The 19,164-nt window shown below is 48.6% G+C and overlaps 1 protein-coding gene across 1 annotated transcript in view; it reads right to left on the bottom strand.

Annotated features, from left to right (window-relative positions):
* LOC140460734 (uncharacterized) overlaps positions 1-15,306 on the bottom strand; it is a 99,530-nt gene extending 84,224 nt beyond the window's left edge. Inside the window, exons 1-2 of the mRNA XM_072555359.1 lie at positions 14,858-15,306; positions 10,784-13,601 (exon numbers count right to left, since the gene is read on the bottom strand). Of these exons, the coding sequence (XP_072411460.1) occupies positions 11,386-13,194 (1,809 nt within the window). The 5' untranslated portion in view covers positions 13,195-13,601; positions 14,858-15,306 and the 3' untranslated portion in view covers positions 10,784-11,385. Of the gene's footprint in view, positions 13,602-14,857 lie in introns of the transcript that reaches the window.
* Positions 15,307-19,164: the final 3,858 nt, after the last annotated feature.

Here is a 19,164-nt window from a genome sequence, read left to right as displayed (position 1 = left end):
ATCCTTTACCCGGTCTGGCCTACACCTGACTCCAGACCCACAGCACTCTGGTTGACTCTACACTGCCCCTTCCTGGCAAATGAGCAGGGAGACACTTACTTGGAGACAGGGTATGGGTTAAAATTGCTGAGTGAGGCAATACTTCCTCCGGATTACGGCTGTACCAAGGATCCAATTACAAAGGGACAACTTGCTGCTGACCAATAGTAAAGACAGTGGGGTGTGTGTGGGCTTTGATCTTGAACTGTTTAAAAAGCTGCTACTTTGTCTATGCCTTTTTGCTGGGGGAATCTGAAGCTGTAACAAAGTCGGGTCACAATCAAGGTTACCTGAACTTACCGCCGGGCTCAGACTCTCATTGAAAGCTTTGAGCTCCGAGAGGTTTTTTGTTTTAAAGCTGCTCCTGTCTTTCAGCCTCTGCAGAGTTTCCAATGTCGTGTATCAGATGGAGCAGTGAATGAGTAGCTTGTATCATTAGAAATTGTACATCTTTCAGGTACTGCGTTGTTTCATCAGCATTGTCAAGTTTCCTGGCAGCACCAGGAGGTGGGGGCTGTGTTCAGTCGAAATGATATGGAGGGGTTGGTATTAGACTGGGGTGATAAAGTTTAAAAAATCACAATACCAGGTTATTGTTCAACAGGTTTATTTGGAAGCACTAGCTTTCTGAGTGCTGCTCCTTTATCGGGTAGCTGTGGAGCAGCATCGTAAGACACAGAACGTATATCAAAAGATCATGCAACTGATAGAATATATTGAACAAGCCTAGATTGCTGTTAAGCCTTTCATCTCTTAGAATGGGTGCAGGTTTTGGTTCATTAATGTGTAACTGCCAGAACATCTTTTAAGTCACATTCTTGAGATGACTTAAGGTTTTATAAAAAAGATAACATCTCAGCTCAGACCATGCATTAAAGGTGTGAGGTCAGAGTCTGTCAGTATTCCAATCTTGAATCAGACTGGTTCTATTTCCAAAGGAGGAATTCATAAAATATTACATGGATTGACTGCCTGGACATTGTGTGCTTTTTGACCAAAATTGAATGTATCTGCAAATATAATTCTGCCAATACAAATTCACCCCAAAGAATTGTGTGCGCGTGCATGTGAGTTTGTGCGTGAGAGTGTGTACATGCTTGGTAAAGTGTGAGTGTGATGGTGTATAAGCCTGTGAGAGTATTGGGGGGAGGAGGAACGTGTGTATGTGTGTGTCTGAGTCTGAGGGGGAGCATATGTGTGAGAGGTATTAATACAAGCAAGGGGTTGCATTTTGCTAAAACAAGGAAGGGCAGCACTTGTCCAGATAATGATAGGGCCCTGGGTCATGTTATAGAACAGACAGACATGGGGGGGGGGGGTGGTGTTCAGGTACATGGTTCTTTGGAAGTTGCATCACAGGTAGCCAGGGCAGTTAAGAAGGCATTTAGCAGCATAGCATTCATTGTTCACACCATTGAGTACAGGGGTTGGGACATCATGTTGAGGTTGTACAGGATGTTGGTGAGGCCACTTGCAGAGGACTGAGTACAGTTCTGATGGCCCAGTATTCTTCCAATTACAATCAGAGAGGGTTCGGTAAAGATTTACCAGGATGTTGGAAGGACTGGAGGGTTTGAGTTATAAGGAGAGGCTGGGACTTTATTCACTGGAGCACAGGAAGTTGGGGGTGACCTCATTGAGATTGATAAAATCCTGAGGAGTGGAGGGAAGGTGAATAGCAAATGGCTCTTGCTTAGCGTAGGGGAAATCAAAACTAGGGGGCTTTTTTTAATGTGAGGAGAGAGATTTAAAAGGAACCGGAGGGGCAACATTTTGAAAGAGGGTGATTTGCATGTGGAATGAACTTGCTGAGGATGTGGTAGATGCAGGTACGGTTACAACATTGAAACAGCATTCGGATGGATACATGAGTAGAAAGGTTTAGAGGGATATGGGCCAAATGCAGGCAAGTGGGACTGGTTTAGATTGGGAATCCTGGTCAACATGGACGAATTGGACCGAAGTGTCTGTTTCTGTGCTGTATACCTTTACTGAAACCAGTAGATTTCTGAAAGGGGCTTGACAGGATAGATGCAGATAAAATGCTCCTTTGTGGGGAGGGTCATCGAATTCCGACAAGGTGGAAGCGGGCCATTCAGCCCATCTATTTCCCTCTGGCCCTCTGAACAGTATCCCACCCATAACCCAACCCCTTACTTTGTATTTCCCAGGGCCAAGCCACCTTAACCTGTACATCCCTGGTCACTTTGGGTAATTTAGCACGGCCAATTCTCCCTAACCTCTACACCCTAATCTATAAATTACCTTCTCAAGAATGTAATTTAAATGCAGAGCTTTTCTAAGACTCAACATTGGGACACAGATTGTCTCTACTTATAAATAGGGCAACGTCCCTTTGAAATGTAGATTCATTTAGATATAACTGCGTCACTTTACATATGAAGATATCCCTTTGAATGTGCCCACATCCCTTTGAAATATAATCTTGTCCATTTAAACCTCTTTATTTGCAGAAATACCCGTTAAAATGTGCACGTCCCTTTAAAATGCAGATTTCCCCCTTTAGATATGACGCCGTTCCGTTCGATGTCGGAATATCTGTTTAACTTGAGCCGTGAGCTTTCCCAATGTAGACAGGGCTCCTCGAAACGTGGCAGTGTCCCCGCCCCCCGCAGCTGCAGAGTGAGACAGGAGAGTTTGTTTTTGTGAATGAACAGTTGTAGCGCGAGGTGGCTGTGACTTGGTGACGGTGAGGCTCCCGGGCCCCGCCCATCCCCCGGCCCCACCCATCGCCCATCCCCCGGCCCCGCCCATCTCCCCACCCCCGGCCCCGCCCATCTCCCCACCCCCGGCCCCGCCCATCCCTCCCCCGGCCCCGCCCATCCCTCCCCCGGCCCCCGCCCATCTCCCACGTGCAGACGTCACGCGGGGGTGAAGGCGGTTGGGAGGAGAAGTCGCTCGAGCGAGGAAGCGGCGGGAGGGCGGCCGTTAGGAAAATCCAGATATCCTGAATTAATCTAGTCCCCTTTGCCAGCGCTATATCCCTCTAAACCCTTCCTATTCATATACCCATCCAGATACCTTTTAAAGGCTGTAATTATACCAGCCTCCTCCACTTCCTCTGGCAGCTCATTCCATACCTGCACCACCCTCCACATGGAAACGTTGCCCCTTCAGGAACCTTTTATATCTTTGTGGCCTCACCCTAAACCTATTCCCTCTAGTTGTGAGTCTCACCCCAACACTGAGGAAAAGACTTAAAAACATTGCCAAATATCGAGCCACATTGGGGGGGGAATTATGGCTCTGCCCTTTTTGTTCTCCGATAGGTATTTGGAAACTTAAAATCTGTCAATAACATCAGCATTGCTCCAGAGCACGTTGTGTACACTCCTCAGTGTCAACAAGCAGGGCACGTGTTTGCCAATGTCACCAAAACATTGGGCATGTTCCTCACTGTCGGCAGAAACGTTGCGAAACCTACTTTTGATGGACGAATAAGGAGCACTGGAGGACCAGGGGGAGACTTGTCCTTCTGCCATTCGGAGCTCCCCTATTGGTGAATGTGGAAGTTGGACCATGAGCTTCTTAAGGTCCTGCTCCTCCTCTCTCTGAAGGAAGATTGAGCTTCACCTCAGACTGCAACTTCTTTCCTCCGTCCAACATGTGAGTACAGCACTCTCTTTTCTCACCCCCTTTTCCATTTACGTTTCATTCTGGGGTTCAAGTGTTGACTTGGAGCAACTGAAAGGAATGGGAGTGAATCCGGTGAGGGGACAGACTCTGGAAAAGTTAGTCCAGGCCTGTGTCTCAATTGGCAAAATAGACAGACAGGAGACTGGAAGAGCAAGCCAGGCAGTATCAGGAGGTGGAGAAGTCGAGGTATCTGGTATAACCCTTGTTCAGGACTGGGGGTGGGTATAGGGAGAACTGTGGAACAAGCGTGTGCTGGGGGCAGGGTATTGAAGTGGGGATAGGTGGAGACAGGTAGAGGGTACAATAGACAATAGGTGCAGGAGTAGGCTCTTCTGCCCTTCGAGCCAGCACCACCATTCATTGTGATAATGGCTGATCATCCTCAATCAGTATCCTGTTCCTGCCTTATCATCATAACCTGGTACGACCTAGTTGGTGAATGGGAGGAAGGAATCTAGTTGGCAGGGAAGAGTGGAAGGGGCTGGGAAGTGAGTTGGGGGATGGGATGGGAGATTATTTGAAATTGGAGAACTCTGTGTTGAGTCCTCTGGGCTGTGCACTGCTCAGACAAGATGAGGTTTTGTTTCTCCAATTTGTGGTTTGGTTTGTTGTGGTAATGGAGGAAGCCAAAGATAGTCATGTCAGAAGGGGAGTGGGAAGGGGCATTAAAATGGGTGGAGACTGGGAAGTCCGCTCAGCCTCTGCGGACCCGGCTGTGATGCTCAGCAAACCGTTCCCCAAGTTTACGCTCGGTTTCCCCGATGTAGAGAAGACTACAATTGACAAAGCACAGCAGGTCAAGCAGCATCTGAGCAGTAGGACAGTCGTAGTTTGGGGCACGAGCTCTTCATCAGGAATGATGTGTGGATGTTTAGAGGGGCATCAGTGTCCTTCTGTGCCAGTTGTCAGACAGGTGCAGCAGGCAATGAGCAAGGCAAGTGGTGTATTAACAAGAGGAATTGAGTTCAGAAGTGGGGATGTCTTCCTGCAGTTAGGGGGTCATTGAATATATTCAAGGCTGAGTTCATCTGATTCTTATGTGGATGTTTATGGGGAAGGCAAGAAAATGGTTTTAAGACCAGTATAGAACCAAGTTACAGAGCCATACCGCACAGAAACAGATCCTTCAGTCCAACTAGTCCATGCTGACTATGTTCTCAAACTAAACCAGTCCCACCTGCCAGTGTTTTGGCTCATATCTCTCCAAACCTTTCCTATTCATGAACTTATCCAAATGTCTTTTAAACATCGTTACTGTATCTGCATCCACCACTTCCTCTAGACATTTAGTCCACACGTGAACCACTCTATAAAAAAAATTGTGCCCTTCAAGTCTTTTTAAAATCTCTTTCTCCTGTCACCATCAAAATTTGCTCCCTAATCTTGAAACCCCAACCCTAGAGGAAGGACACCCGTCATTCACCTCATCTCTCTCCTCATGATTTTATAAACCTTGATAAGGTCACATCTCCTCCTCTGCTCCAGTGAAAGTCCCAGCCCATCCACCGAGATGCAGGTAGATCCATATCCAGTCATGATCGGTTCAATGCTGGTCCCAATTCTCTCTCACGGTGTCTAGGACAGCAAGAGACCACAAGACACAGGAGCAGAAATTAGACCACCAGGTCTGCTCATTCCATTCAATCATGGCTGATATGTTTCTCAGTTACATTCTTCCGCTATAAGCAAAGTGAAAATGGAGGGAGGGAGTGTGGGATGGAGATTTTCAGCTTCCAGGGAATAAAAGAGAGGAAAGCGTTCATTATAAATTAGAATTTATGGGATCGGCTGATGAGCCGAGGAGTGTCAGTTGGAGTTTAATTTAGAGAAATCAGAGGTTTGTATTTTGGTCAAGCAATCCAGGCAGGACTGACACAATTAAGGGGAGTGTTGCAGAATAAAGAGACCTTGGAGTGCTGGAGTCTCAGGTGGATAGAGTAGTGAAGGCAGCGTTTGGTTTGCTTTCCTTCATTGGTCATAGCATTGAGGATAGGAGTTGTGAGATCATGTTATACACACTTCCCACTCGAATGTGTTATCTACCTGCTTAACTGTTTTTAGTGAATATAATCCACACCTCCCGCTGCTGCCATAACGTGGTTTGTTTGGAAGCCCTAGCTTTCGGAGTGATTAGATTTATTTTAGATTTTATTACTTACAGTGTGGAAACAGGCCCTTCAGCCCAAACCGACCCTTCGAAGAGCTACCCACCCAGACTCATTCCCCAACATTTACCCCTTCACCTAACACTACGGGCAAATTAGCGTGGCCACTTCACCTAACCTGCACTTCTTTGGACTGTGGGAGGAAACCCACGCAGACACGGGGAGAATGTGCAAACTCCACACTGACAGTTGCCCGAGGTGGGAATTGAACCTGGATCTCTGGCGCTCTGAAGTGCTGCTGCTGCTTCAGGTGGTTGTGGAGAATAAGATCATGATTAGACTATTTATAGCCAACGGAGTCCAGTTCATGGAGATGTGATACATTAAACAATTTAGATTAAATCTTCCATCTTTTAGAATGGAGTTCTGTTCTTTGGTATGTTAATCCCAGAACCTGTTTTCAGTAACTTTCTCAAGAACGTAATTTAAATGCATAGCTTTCTATCAAAAATGTCAGGCTGACTCGACATTGGGACCAAGACAGAATTCACACCTCTTGGTGGGTAGGCTGGGACTTTTTTCACTGAAGCACAGGAGGTTAAAAGGTGAAGGTATCGAGTGCCTCATTAGCAAGTTTGCAGATGACATTCAGATTGATGGAAAATGAGATAGTGAAGGGGACTGTCAGACGCTTCAGCAGAATATAGATCGGAGAGTTGGGCAGAGAAATGACAGATGGAGTTCAACCCAGACAAAGGTATATAAGGTTTTGGTTTGGCGCATTTGGAATGCTGCGTACAATTCCGGTAGCCAGATTTCCAAAAGGATGTGGATACGTTTGAAGACAGTGCAGAGGAGGTTCACCAGGATGTTGCCTGTTATGGAGAGCGCTAGCTATGAGGAGAGGTTGAGTAAATTAGGATTATTTTCATTGGAAATAAGGAGGTTGAGGCGGGGTGGGGGGGGTTCCATATTGAGGCTGAAAAACCATGAGGGGTGTAAACGGGGTGGATAGGAAGAATTATCCTGCCAGAGGAGAAGACTTAATTACTCAGGGTTACGAGTTCAAAGTGAGAGGGGAAAGGTTTGAGGGAGATCTACATGGAAAGTTCTTTACAGAGAGGGTGGTGGGTGCCTCGAATGCATCGCTAGTAGAGGCAGTAGGGGTGGGATCGATAGTGTCATTTAAGATGTATCTAGATAGATACATGAATGGGCAAGGAGCAGAGGGATACAGATCCTTAGAAAATAGGCGGCAGGTTTAGATAGAGTATCTCAATCAGCATAGCCTTGGAGGGCTGAAGGGCCTGTTCCTGTGCTGTAGGGTTCTTTGTTCTCTTTATAGAGGTTTCCAAAACCATGAGGGGCCTAGATAAGGTGAACGGCATGTGTCCTTTCAAGATTAGGCTGCAAATTAAGGGGAGAGGAGAAAGATTTGAAAAACACATGAGGAGCAAACACATGCAGGAAGCTGCAAGAAACAAAAACCGTTTGAAGCTCTAAGCTTTCAATGAGAGCCTGAGCCCGGCAGAACGTTCAGGTACCCTTTATTGTGTCCCAACATTGTTACAGCTTCAGATGCCCCCACCAAGAAGGCAGAGAAAAAGTAGCTGTTTTTTATGACAGCTCAACAACAGGGGGAGAATCAAGGGGCGGGGCAAGGCCAACAGCAGGTCCCCGCACTACGCCTGCGTTACCTTGCACAGTTTACAAAAATCCCTTCCCCTTTAGAGACTCCCCACAGTGTGGGAGCAGGCCACTCGGCCCAAAGACTACACACTGATCCTCCGAAGGGTAACCCACCCACACAATTCCCCTACCCCGATTGCTCAACATTTACCCCTGACTAATGCACCTAACCTGCACATCCCTGTGCACAATATCCCAACCCAATCTTGTCCCACCTGCCAGCAGGGGGCCCATATCCCTCCAGTTGCCTTTTAAATGTTGTAATTGTACCAGCATCCACCACTTCTTCTGGCAGCTCATTCCATACACGTACCACCCTCTAAATGAAAAGGTTGCCTCTTAGGTCTCTTTCATATCTTTCCCCTCTCGGTGTAAACCTATGCCCTCTAGTTCTAGACTCTCCCACCCCAGGGAAAAGACTTTGTCTCTCTATCCTATCCATGCCCCTCATGATTTTATAATCCTATAGAAAATCACCCCCCAGTCTCTGACGCTCCAGGGAAAACAGCCCCAGCCTGTTCTGTCTCTCCCTATAGCTCAAATCTTCCAGTCTTGGCAACATCCTTGTAAATCTTTTCTGAACCCTTAAGTTTCACAACATCTTTCTGATTGGAAGGGAACCAGAATTGCACGCAATATTCCAACTGTACAGTAGTAACATGACCTCCCAACTCCTGTACTCAATATTCTGACCAATAAAGGAAAGCATACAAAACCTTCACTATCCTGTCAACCTGCGATTCCACTTTCAAGGAGTTATGAACTTGCACTCCAAGGTCCCTTTGTTCAGCAACACTCCCTAAGACTTTACCATTAAATGTATAAGTCCTGCTAGGATTTGCTTTCCCAAAGTGCAGCACCTCTCATTTACCTAAATTAGATTCCATTTCCCACTTCTCAGCCCATTGGCCCATCTGATCAAGATCCCATTGTAATCTGAGGTAACCTCCTTCGCTGTCCACTACACCTCCGATTTTGGTGTCATCAGCAAACTTACTTACTATACCACTTATGCTCACATCCAAAACGTAGTGGGCCCATTATCTATTTTCAAAGTGGAATTTACAATATATTACATGTATTGACTGCCTGCAGATTGTGCAGTCTTTCAGCAAAGTCGAATGTTTAGGGTGCAGGTTTGCTCGCTGAGCTGTAGGTTTGATATCCAGACATTTCATTACCTGGCTAGGTAACATCATCAGTGGTGACCTCCAAGTGAAGCAAAGCTGTTGTCTCCTACTTTCTATTTATATGTTTGTCCTGGATGGGGTTCCTAGGATTTGTGGTGAAATCAAAGTTATGAAGAGAGATACATATTTTGTTTAACCAACTACAATGGCAGTGCAGAGAATTTCAGAAAAGTGCAATAAATATTTACTTTTTACCCCTTATTCAACTCATTCAAGAATTTCAAATTGAATCTGAGCTAACTTGAGAGCAAATGGCAACATTCGTTTGTTAATAGACTCACCATATATTATGAAAGATCACTTTTAGCTAAGTCACAATGTTTAATCCCAATGTTTAATCAGTATACCTGCGTGCATTAGCTCAGACAATGGACCACACTTTGCATGTAATATTAACGGAGAAGTCTGTTCCCAGCTTTGTATTTGTCGGCAGCTGCATGGTGCTTATCATCCTCAGGCAGCCGGCCTTGTTGAATGTTTTAACCAGACTCAAGACTAAACTTGCCAAATTAATGGCCGAGTCTGGCCCCTCCTGGTTATGTTAATCCCTGTGGCCTTATTCCAGATGCGATCCATGTCTGCGGGCAAGACACGACTGTCTCCAGCTGAGAGTCTCTCTGGTCACCCCCTCCGTCCCCCTTGGAACGATTCAGCTCCCTTCTCAGTCCACGTCCATCACATGACCGAAGCAATGATTGGTTATGTTCTTGCTCTAACCAATGTTATGCGTGCCGTTCGTTCCCAGGAGTGTGCGGCCTACGGCGATGTTCCCTCCCTTTCAGCCTCGTCACAGGTAGAGCCTGGTTTGTTGGTGCTCGTCAAGAACTGGACTGGCAAAGGTCTCCAACCTCGTTGGGATGGCCCCTTCCAGGTTTTACTTCCCACCCCTACGGCGGTCACAGTCGCTGGGCGCTCTGCTTGGGTCCAACTGCACCATTGTAAATTGATTGACCGCACCAATCAAAAGTGGGGAAAGAGTAGGAGAGAATCCTGGAATCTCATGAAAAGGATTGGACGCTGTCCAGTCGGGTTTTTGAGTTTTGCTGTTGTTCTAAGGTTAATCTTATTACAGATAATTGAACTAGGAGGAGCGAGTGGTGGTTTATGGAAAATATTCAGCCTGGTGTCTGTTTACTAGTGGTGTGCTACAAGGATCTGTTTTGGGACTACTGCGGTTTGTCATTTTTACAAATGACTTAGATACAGGCATAGGTGGATGGATTAGCAGAATTGGACTGAGAGGTGGCAAATGGAGTTCAATGCAGCTAAATGTGAGGTGATTCACTTTGGGAAGAATAACAGGAAGGCAGTGATCTTGGAGTCCATGTACATAGATCCCTGAAAGTTGCCACTCAGGTAGATAGTGCTGTGAAGAAGGCATACAGTATGTTAGGTTTCATTCGTAGAGAGATTGAGTTCCGGAACCGAAATATCACACTGCAACAAAACAAAACACGGGTGCGGCCACATTTGGAATATTGTGTATAGTTCTGGCCCCCATATTTCAGGAAGGATGTGGGAAGCATTGGAAAAGGAGCAGAGGAGATTTACCAGGTTGTTGCCTGGTCTGGAGGGAGGGTCTTATGAGGAAAGGCTGAGAGACTTGGGTCTGTTCTCATTGGAAAGAAGAAGGCTAAGAGGGGATTTGATAGAGACATACAAGGTAATCAGAGGATTAGATAGGGTAGACAGTGAAAGACTCTTTCCTAGGATGGTGACGTCAGCTTGTACGAGGGGACATAACTACAAATTGAGGGGTGATCGATTTAAGACGGATGTCAGAGGCAAGTTCTTTATGCAGAGAGTGGTAAGGGGGTGGAATGCCCTACCTGCTAAGGTAGTCAACTCAGCCACATTAGGGAGATGTAAACAATCCTTAGATAGGCACATGGTTGATTTTGGGATAGTGTAGGGGGACAAGCTGAGAATAGTTCAAAGGTCGGCGTAACATCGAGGGCTGAAAGGCCTGTTCTGCACTGTACTGTTCTATGTTCCATGTTCTAAACTTAGTGCAGGAGGCTGAAAGAAATGAGCAGCTTTAAAACAAAAACCTCTTGGAGCTCAAAGCTTTCAATGAGAGTCTGAGCCCGGTGGTAAGTTCAGGTAACCTTTATTGCAACCCAACTTTGTTACAGCTTCAGATCCCCCCCAGCAAAAAGGCAGAGAAAAAGTCGTTGCTTTTTGAACAGCTCAAGGTCAAAGTGCACACACCACACCTCCCCTGTCCCACCCCCCACACTGTCTTTACTATTGGCCAGCACCAAGTTGTCTCTTTGTAATTGGATCCTTGGTACAGCCGTAACCCGAAGGAAGTATTGCCTCACTCAGCAATTTTAACCCATACCCTGTCTCCAAGTAAATGGCTCCCTGCTCATTTGCCAGGAAGGGGCAGTGTAGAGTCAACCAGAGTGCTGTGGGTCTGGAGTCAGGTGTAGGCCAGACCGGGTAAAGGATGCAGCTGGAACGACTGAGTGAATCCTTTCCCACAATGGTGGTTCCCTTCCCTAACAAGGGAGAGAGGGAATCAGATGGGGGCTTTCTCCCCTGCACCACCCCCTCCCTGAAACAGTCTCATCGTTAGATTCCGAACTGCACATTTCTGACCGAATACCAATTCTGACATCTGTCGTGGCGGGATTCAGACCCGGGACTCCCCGGAACCTGGTTGATAGTCCAATCGATAATGGCTCTTGGCCATCACTCCTTCAATCTCCCTGCGATGGCACGTGAACTCGCTGGTGCTTTCGCAGGTGGGAGGAGTAGGTGAAGGCCTTCCCACACTGAGAGCAGGTGAACGGCCTCTCCCTGGTGTGGACCCACCGGTGCCTCAGGAGGGAGGAAGATGTGCTGAAGCCCTTTCCGCATTTGGGGCAGCTGAAGGGCCTCTCTCCCGTGTGGATCCGCCAGTGGGTCAGCAGGTGGGAGGTATACCTGAAGCCCTTCCCACACTCGGGGCAGCTGAAGGGCCTCTCTCCCGTGTGGACCCGCCAGTGGGTCAGCAGGTGGGAGGTATACCTGAAGCCCTTCCTGCACTGAGAGCAGGTGAATGGCCTCTCCCCCGTGTGGACCTGCTGGTGGGTCAGCAGGTGGGAGGAGCAGGTGAAGTCCTTCCCGCACTGAGAGTAACTGAACCGCCTCTCCCCGGTGTGGACACGCTGGTGCCTCAGCAGGGTGGAGGCCTGGGTAAAGGCCTTCCCACACACGGGGCAGCTGAAGGGCCTCTCCCCCGTGTGGACACGCTGGTGCCTCAGCAGGGCGGAGGAGCAGGTGAAGCCCTTTCCGCACTGAGAGCAGCTGAAGGGCCTCTCCCCCGTGTGGACCCGCTGGTGGGTCAGCAGGGTGGAGGAATTGCTGAAGGCCTTCCCACAATCGGGGCAGCTGAAGGGCCTCTCCCCCGTGTGGACACGCTGGTGGGTCAGCAGGTGGGAGGAATCGCTGAAGGCCTTCCCGCACTGAGAGCAGGGGAACGGTCTCTCCCCCGTGTGGACCCGCTGGTGCCTCCGCAGGGAGGAGGAATCGCTGAAGGCCTTCCCACACTCGGGGCAGCTGAAGGGCCTTTCCCCCGTGTGGACCCGCTGGTGGCTCCGCAGGTGGGACGAATTGCTGAAGGCCTTCCCGCACTCGGGGCAGCTGAAGGGCCTCTCCCCCGTATGGACCCGCTGGTGGGTCAGCAGGGAGGAGGGGCAGGTGAAGCCCTTCCCGCACTGAGAGCAGGTGAACGGCCTATCCCCGGTGTGGACATGCTGGTGGGCCAACAGGGTAGAGGAATTGCTGAAGGCCTTTCCGCACTCGGGGCAGCTGAAGGGCCTCTCCCCGGTGTGGACCCGCTGGTGCCTCAACAGGTGGGAGGAATACCTGAAGCCCTTCCCGCACTGAGAGCAAGTGAAGGGCCTCTCCCCCGTGTGGACCTGCTGGTGGGTCAGCAGGTGGGAGGAGCAGGTGAAGTCCTTCCCGCACTGAGAGCAGGTGAATGGCCTCTCCCCGGTGTGGACACGCCCGTGCCTCAGCAGGGTGGAGGAGTCGCTGAAGGCCTTCCCACACTTGGGGCAGCTGAAGGGCCTTTCTCCCGTGTGGACACGCTGGTGCCTCAGTAGGGTGGAGGCCTGGGTAAAGGCCTTCCCGCACTCTGGGCAGCTGAAGGGCCTCTCCCCCGTGTGGACCCGCTGGTGGGTCAGCAGGGTGGAGGCCTGGGTAAAGGCCTTCCCGCACACTGGGCAGCTGAAGGGCCTCTCCCCCGTGTGGACACGCTGGTGGGTCAGCAGGTGGGAGGATGTGCTGAAGGCCTTCCCACACTCTGGGCAGCTAAAGGGCTTCTCCCCCGTGTGGTCCCGCTGGTGGGCCAACAGGTGGGAGGAATGTCTGAAGGCCTTCCCGCAGTCGGTGCAGGGGAATGGCCTCTCCCCGGTGTGACTGCGCCGATGTGTCTCCAGGGCAGATGGGACACGGAAGCCTTTCCCACAGTCGCCACACTTCCACAGTTCCTCCACAGGGCGGGATTCCTCAGGTTTCTCCATGGCCACAGCTTCAGCTGCACACAAACACGTGTAGAGCCCCTCCCTGCCGTGAAGTCCCCTTCCCAGGCCGTATAACTGTTTCAGGCTCCACACACAGTGCGCTGCAACAGTGGGATCTCTCGTCCAGTCCCACTGATGCTGAAAACGTCCTCAAACAGGAACCAAAAAGTGTAGATCCCTCTCACAGAAATCACAGTCAAAAATCGTTGTGGTCCCGATGGATTCAGAGACTGTCAGACATTGATGTCAAAGTGAGGACTGCAGACACTAGAGAGTCAGTCAAAAAATGTGGCGCTGGAAAAGCACAGCAGGTCAGGCAGGATCCGAGGAACAGGAGAGTCAATGTTTCGGGAATAAGCATTTCATCTGTTGATTTTGAAACTTCAGTCTTCAGATTTTCATATACTCTGCAAAAACAGATTACAAAAGTCATCACTATCAGTGCAGGGTAGAAATTCAGAACAAGCAATTCTACTTTCTGTGGAATAATCTTTTGTTGTTCCACAAAACTGAAAGTACCATCCCACTCTCCCTTCCCCTCTGTTCTCACTCCGCTCTAACTAATTCCCCTGAAGGTGCTGATTCAGGATCTTACAGGGGCAGAAAAAGCAAAAACATCAAGACTGACTTCTCTCTGAATTTTGGATACCTCCACCTGAAAGTTAATATCTTTCACAACACTGGGATCCTGCTGAGAGTGAGCAGGTCTGATTTTGGGAAGCAAAAATAAAGTGTCAATTCAGGGTGAACCTGCAATGCAGCTTCTCGAGGAAGGACCAGACACAAAATGGTTAATGACCCCGAGAAGGTGGAGCAAAATGAGACATCAAGGCATTAACACTGACACACTTCAGTCAAACTCTTCTGCTTCCAGTCAGGGCAGAACATGCTCTGAAAGTCCAGCCTTCACAACCACACTTCTGCTTTCACTGAAGACAATTAGAGTCACACAGCGCAGAAACAATCTCTTTGGCCCAACCTGCCCAGATATCCTAAATTAATCTAGTCACGTTTGCCATCACTTGGCCCCTATATGGACCGGGTGCTGGCAGCTGGGACTAAATTGGGTTGGCTCTCTTGTCAGCAAGGACGAGTTGGACCGAAGGGTCTGTTTCTGTGCTGTACATCTCTATGAGTGCAGTTGCATTTGCCATCACTTGGCCCTGACACATCTGAACCCTTCATATTCAGATGCCCATCCAGGAGCCTTTTAACTTGTCATCGTACCAGCACCCAACACTTCCTCTGGCAGCTCACTCCATCACTCAAGCGACTCCACGTTGAAAGCGTCAGGTCTGCTGCAGAACTCCCTTGCTGGAGGGTCCCTTGGAGACACTTCAACTGGACTTCATTGAGTTGGAGAAATGAGTTGAGTTGCTATAAATATGTTTTGCTTATTGTTGATGTCTTTTCGAAGTGGATTGAAGTCTACCCTCCTCCTAACACTACTGCTGAGACTGTGATGAAGATTTTGTTTAAGGAAATAATTCCCCCCTTCAGTATACCTGCGTTCATTAGCTCAGACAATGGACCACACTTTGCATGTAATATTAACGGAGAACTCTGTTCCCAGCTTCGTATTTGTCGGCAACTGCACGGTGCTTATCATCCGCAGGCGGCCGGCCTTGTTGAATGTTTGAACCAGACTCAAGACTAAATTTACCAAATTAATGGCCGAATCTGGCCTCTCCTGGTTATGTTAATCCCTGTGGCCTTATTCCAGATGCGATCCATGTCTGCGGGCAAGACACGACTGTCTCCAGCTGAGAGTCTCTCTGGTCACCCCCTCCGTCCCCCTTGGAACGATTCGCCTCCCTTCTCAGTCCACGTCCACCACATGACCGCAGCAATGTTTGGTTATGTTCTTGCTCTAACTAGTGTTATGCGTGTCTTTCACTCCCAGGAGCATGTGACCTACAGCGATGTTCCCTCCCTTTCAGACTCGTCACGGGTAGAGCCTGGTTCGTTGGTGCTCGACAAGAACTGGACTGGCAAAGGTCTCCAACCTCGTTGGGATGGCCCCTTCCAGGTTTTACTTCCCACCTGTTGAATCCTGTAGAAAATTAACTCTTAGTGCTTATCTGCAATGGATTGAAATGAATTGCATTTTGGGACTTTATGATGATATTGAGTATCCATTACTGGTTATTAAATACAAACTCTGTAAAAGGAAATATTGATAAAGCTTTACCTTACTTGCTGCAGGCGAGGCTCCAGCGGAAGAAACAGGCCGCGGGCAGACTTCCGGCTTCTGGATGGCCACGCCCATTGGACCAGGTCCTGATCCCGCCCCCTCCTCCGCCAACTTCACACGTCAACCCCGCCCCTTCCGAACGCAGCTCGTAAACCCCGCCCCTTCCGAACGCAGCTCGTAAGCCCCGCCGCTTCGGGACAAAGCCCCGCCTCTGGGAACCAAACCTCTTTCCGCCCCTTGCACCAAACCCCACCCCTTCGCCGCGATCCCCGCGCGAGTCAAAACCACGCCCCCCTCCCTCACGCGCAACCGCCCACAAAGCCGCGCGCCTCCAGCCTCGCCCCGCCTACCAGCGCGCGGACCTCACGATACACGTCCATGAGCACCGCTCACCCGCTAAACCCCGCCCACCCGCTAAACCCCGCCCACTCAGGTGTATTTGGAAGCACTCGCTTCTGCAGCGCTGCTCCTTCTGCGGGTGGCTGTGCTGCAGGATCATAAGACACAGAATTAATAGCAAAACATCACAGTGTCTTGCAACCGATGCAATATTTGGCACAAACCTGGACCGCTGCTGATTCCTTCATCTTTCAGAAGGGGTTTGCAGGTTTCAGTTCATCAATATATAAATTCCAGAACTTTAGATCAGATTCCCTACATTGTGGAAACAGGCCCTTTGGCCCAACAAGTCCATACCGACCCACCGAAGAGCAAAACACCCAGCCCCATTCCCCGTCACCGAACAATACAGGGCAATTTAACGTGGCCAATTCACCGAACCCACACGTCTTTGGACTGTGGGAGGATATCCGCGCAGATGTGGTGGGGGGGGAGGAATTGAACCCGGGGCTCTGGCGCTGTGAGGCAGCAGTGCTAACCGCAAAAAAGCAGGTGACATTTTCTGTTTTTCAGCGGCAGCAGCAATCCAGGAGTGGGGAGTTACTGATTTGAGGTTTTAAATTTGAAGTTGGAGAGCAGAGGTTAATGGGAGAGGAGGGACGACTTATTTGTGTTTCCTTCTGTATAAGTCAGTGGGTACTGCATAACTCAGGGGGATGCACTGGGGCCCAAGTCTCTGGCACAGAGCCTGTCCCTGTTCCACCAGAAGGGAAGGAGGGAAAGGAGGAGAGTGTTAGACATTGGGGACTCGATAGTTAGAGGGTCAGATAGAAGTTTTGTTGGGAATTAACAAGACTCGCGGTTAGTGTGTTGCCTCCCAGGTGCCAGGGTGCGTGATGTCTCAGATCGTATCTTTGGAGTCCTGAAGGGAGAGGGTTTCCAACCCCAAGTCATGGTCCATGGAGGTACCGATGACATAGGTAGAAATGTGAGAAACAGAACTCAATCTCAAATCAATCAGCCTGAGACAAAGCCTTGGAAACAAGAACAATTTATTACAGTCTTACACGTACTGGACGCTTCTGCAATTGAGCAGAAATGTGTGCCAAAACAGAGCAGGTTCGCTTTCTTATTCAGTTTATAAGTTGCTGAATCACACCTCCCTCTTCCCATCCTATCATAAGCTGATTACCTCACTTGTTAGTAATTTTCTTATCTGGCCATCCTGCTGTCCTTGTCTGCATTCTTTGTTCCTTGTTTGTTACAGCTTGTTCTTTTATCCAGTTTCTCTTATCATACTAAAAGCTTTATTGTGAAATGTCCCTGCTGCTTCTTTTTGTGGTCAACTACAACACTTTAAAGTTATTTCCTAGCTTAAAACTATTTTCTTTAAAAGACCCTCTATATTCATTACGTACACTACATGCTACAAGAATTCCGCTTCCCTTCCCCCCACTTCGCCTCCTCTGCAAAAAACAACATTTCTAATCTCCCACAGCAAGAGGGATAGGAATGTAAGGCAGGATTTCAGGGAGCTCGGGTGGAAGCTGAGGGCTAGAACAAACAGAATGGTTATCTCTGCTTTGTTACCCGTGCCACGTGATAGCAAGGCAAGGAATAGGGAGAGATATCAGCTGAACATGCGGCAGCAAGGAGGGAGGGTTTCAGGTTTTTGGATAATTGGGGCTCATTCTGGGGAAGGTGGGACTTGTACAAACAGGACAGTCTTCACTTGAACCAGAGGGGTACTAATATCCTGGGTGGGAAATTTGCTGGTGATATTCGGGTGGGTTTAAACTAGCTCAGCAGGGGGATGGGAACCAGGGGGTGTAGCTGCAATGCACAGGAGGATGAGAATAGGAAGGACAGGGACAGGATTTCAGGGTCACAGGAATGTGCTGGCAGACAGCGAAGTGGTTTGAAGTGTGTCTACTTCAACGCCAGAGTATCCACAATAAGGTAGGTGAGCTTGCAGCACAGATAGGTACCTGGGACTTGGATGTTGTGGCCATTTCGGAGACATGGATAGAGCAGGGTGAGGAATGGATGTTGCAGGTTCCAGGGTTTTGATCTTCCATTGAGAACAGCCAAGGCTGTAAAAGAGGGAGAGACGTGGCCTTGTTAGTCAAGGATAGTATAACGGTGGCTGACAGAACTTTTGATGAGGACTCGTCTACTGAGGTAATGTGGGCTGAGGTTAGAAACAGGAGAGAAGACGTTACACTGCTTGGAGTTTTTTTATAGGCCTCCACAGAGTTCCAGGGAGGTGGAAGAGAAGATTAGCAAAATTATTCTGGGTAGGAGTGAAAGGAACAGGATGGTCATTATGGCGGACTTTAACTTCCCCAACATTGACTGTAACTGCTTTCACTCTAGTACATCGTATGGATCAGTTTTTGTCCAGTGTGTGCAAGAGGGTTTTCTGACACAGTATGTCGAAGGGCCGACAAGAGGGGAGGTCACACTGGATCTGGTGCTTGGTAATGAACCAGGCCAGATGTTTGATTTAGTGGAAGGTGAACACTTTGGAGAGAGTGACCATAATTCAGTTAGGTTTCATTTAGCGATGTAAAGGAATAGGAACATGCCACAGGTCAAGAGTTATCGATGGGGCAAGGGCAATTATAATGCAATTAGGCAAGACTTAGGATGCATAGAATAGGGAAGCAAAATGCAGGGAATGGAGACAATTGAACTGTGGAACTGGTTTAAGGAACAGATATCGTGTGTCCTTGATAGGTATGTCCCTGTCAGGCAGGGAGGAAGTGATAAGGTCAGGGAACCGTGGTTTACAACAGGAATTGTGTCTCTTGTTACAAAGAAGGAGGAGGCTTATGTGTTGATGAGGCAAGATGGTTCAGATGAGGCGATGGAGAGTTACAGATCAGCTAGGAAGAATTTAAAGAGAGAGTTAAGAGCAAAGAGAGGACATGAGCAGTCTTTAACACATTAAGGAGAAGCCTAAAGCTTTCTATAGGTTTGTGAGGAATAAGAGGATGATTAGGGTAGGAATAGGGCCAGTCAAAGACAGAAGTGGGAAGTTGAGTGTGGGCCCTGTGGAGATTGGAGAGGTGTTAATGAATATCTCTCATCGGTCTTCACTCAGGAAAAAGAGAATATTGTAGAGGAGAAGAATGAGGTACGAGATATTAGACTCGAAAGGATCGAGGTTAGTTGCATACAGGTGTTATCAATTCTGGAAGGAGTGAAAGTAGACAAGTGCCCTCGGCCAGGTGGGATTTATCCGAGGATTCTTTGGGAAGCGAGGGAGGAGATAGTAGAGCCTTTGGCTTTGATTTTTGAGTCATCATTGTCTACGGGTTTAGTACCAGAGTGGAGCATTGCAAATATGCCCGTGTTCAAGAAGGGCAGCAGAGATGACCCAGGTAATTATAGACCAGTGAGCCTTACTTCTGTTGTCGGAAAGCTTTTGGAAA

Source organism: Chiloscyllium punctatum, chromosome 36 (genome assembly GCF_047496795.1).
Source record: "Chiloscyllium punctatum isolate Juve2018m chromosome 36, sChiPun1.3, whole genome shotgun sequence".
Taxonomy (NCBI): Eukaryota; Metazoa; Chordata; class Chondrichthyes; order Orectolobiformes; family Hemiscylliidae; genus Chiloscyllium; species Chiloscyllium punctatum.
This window is presented reverse-complemented; position numbering and strand designations above follow the sequence as displayed.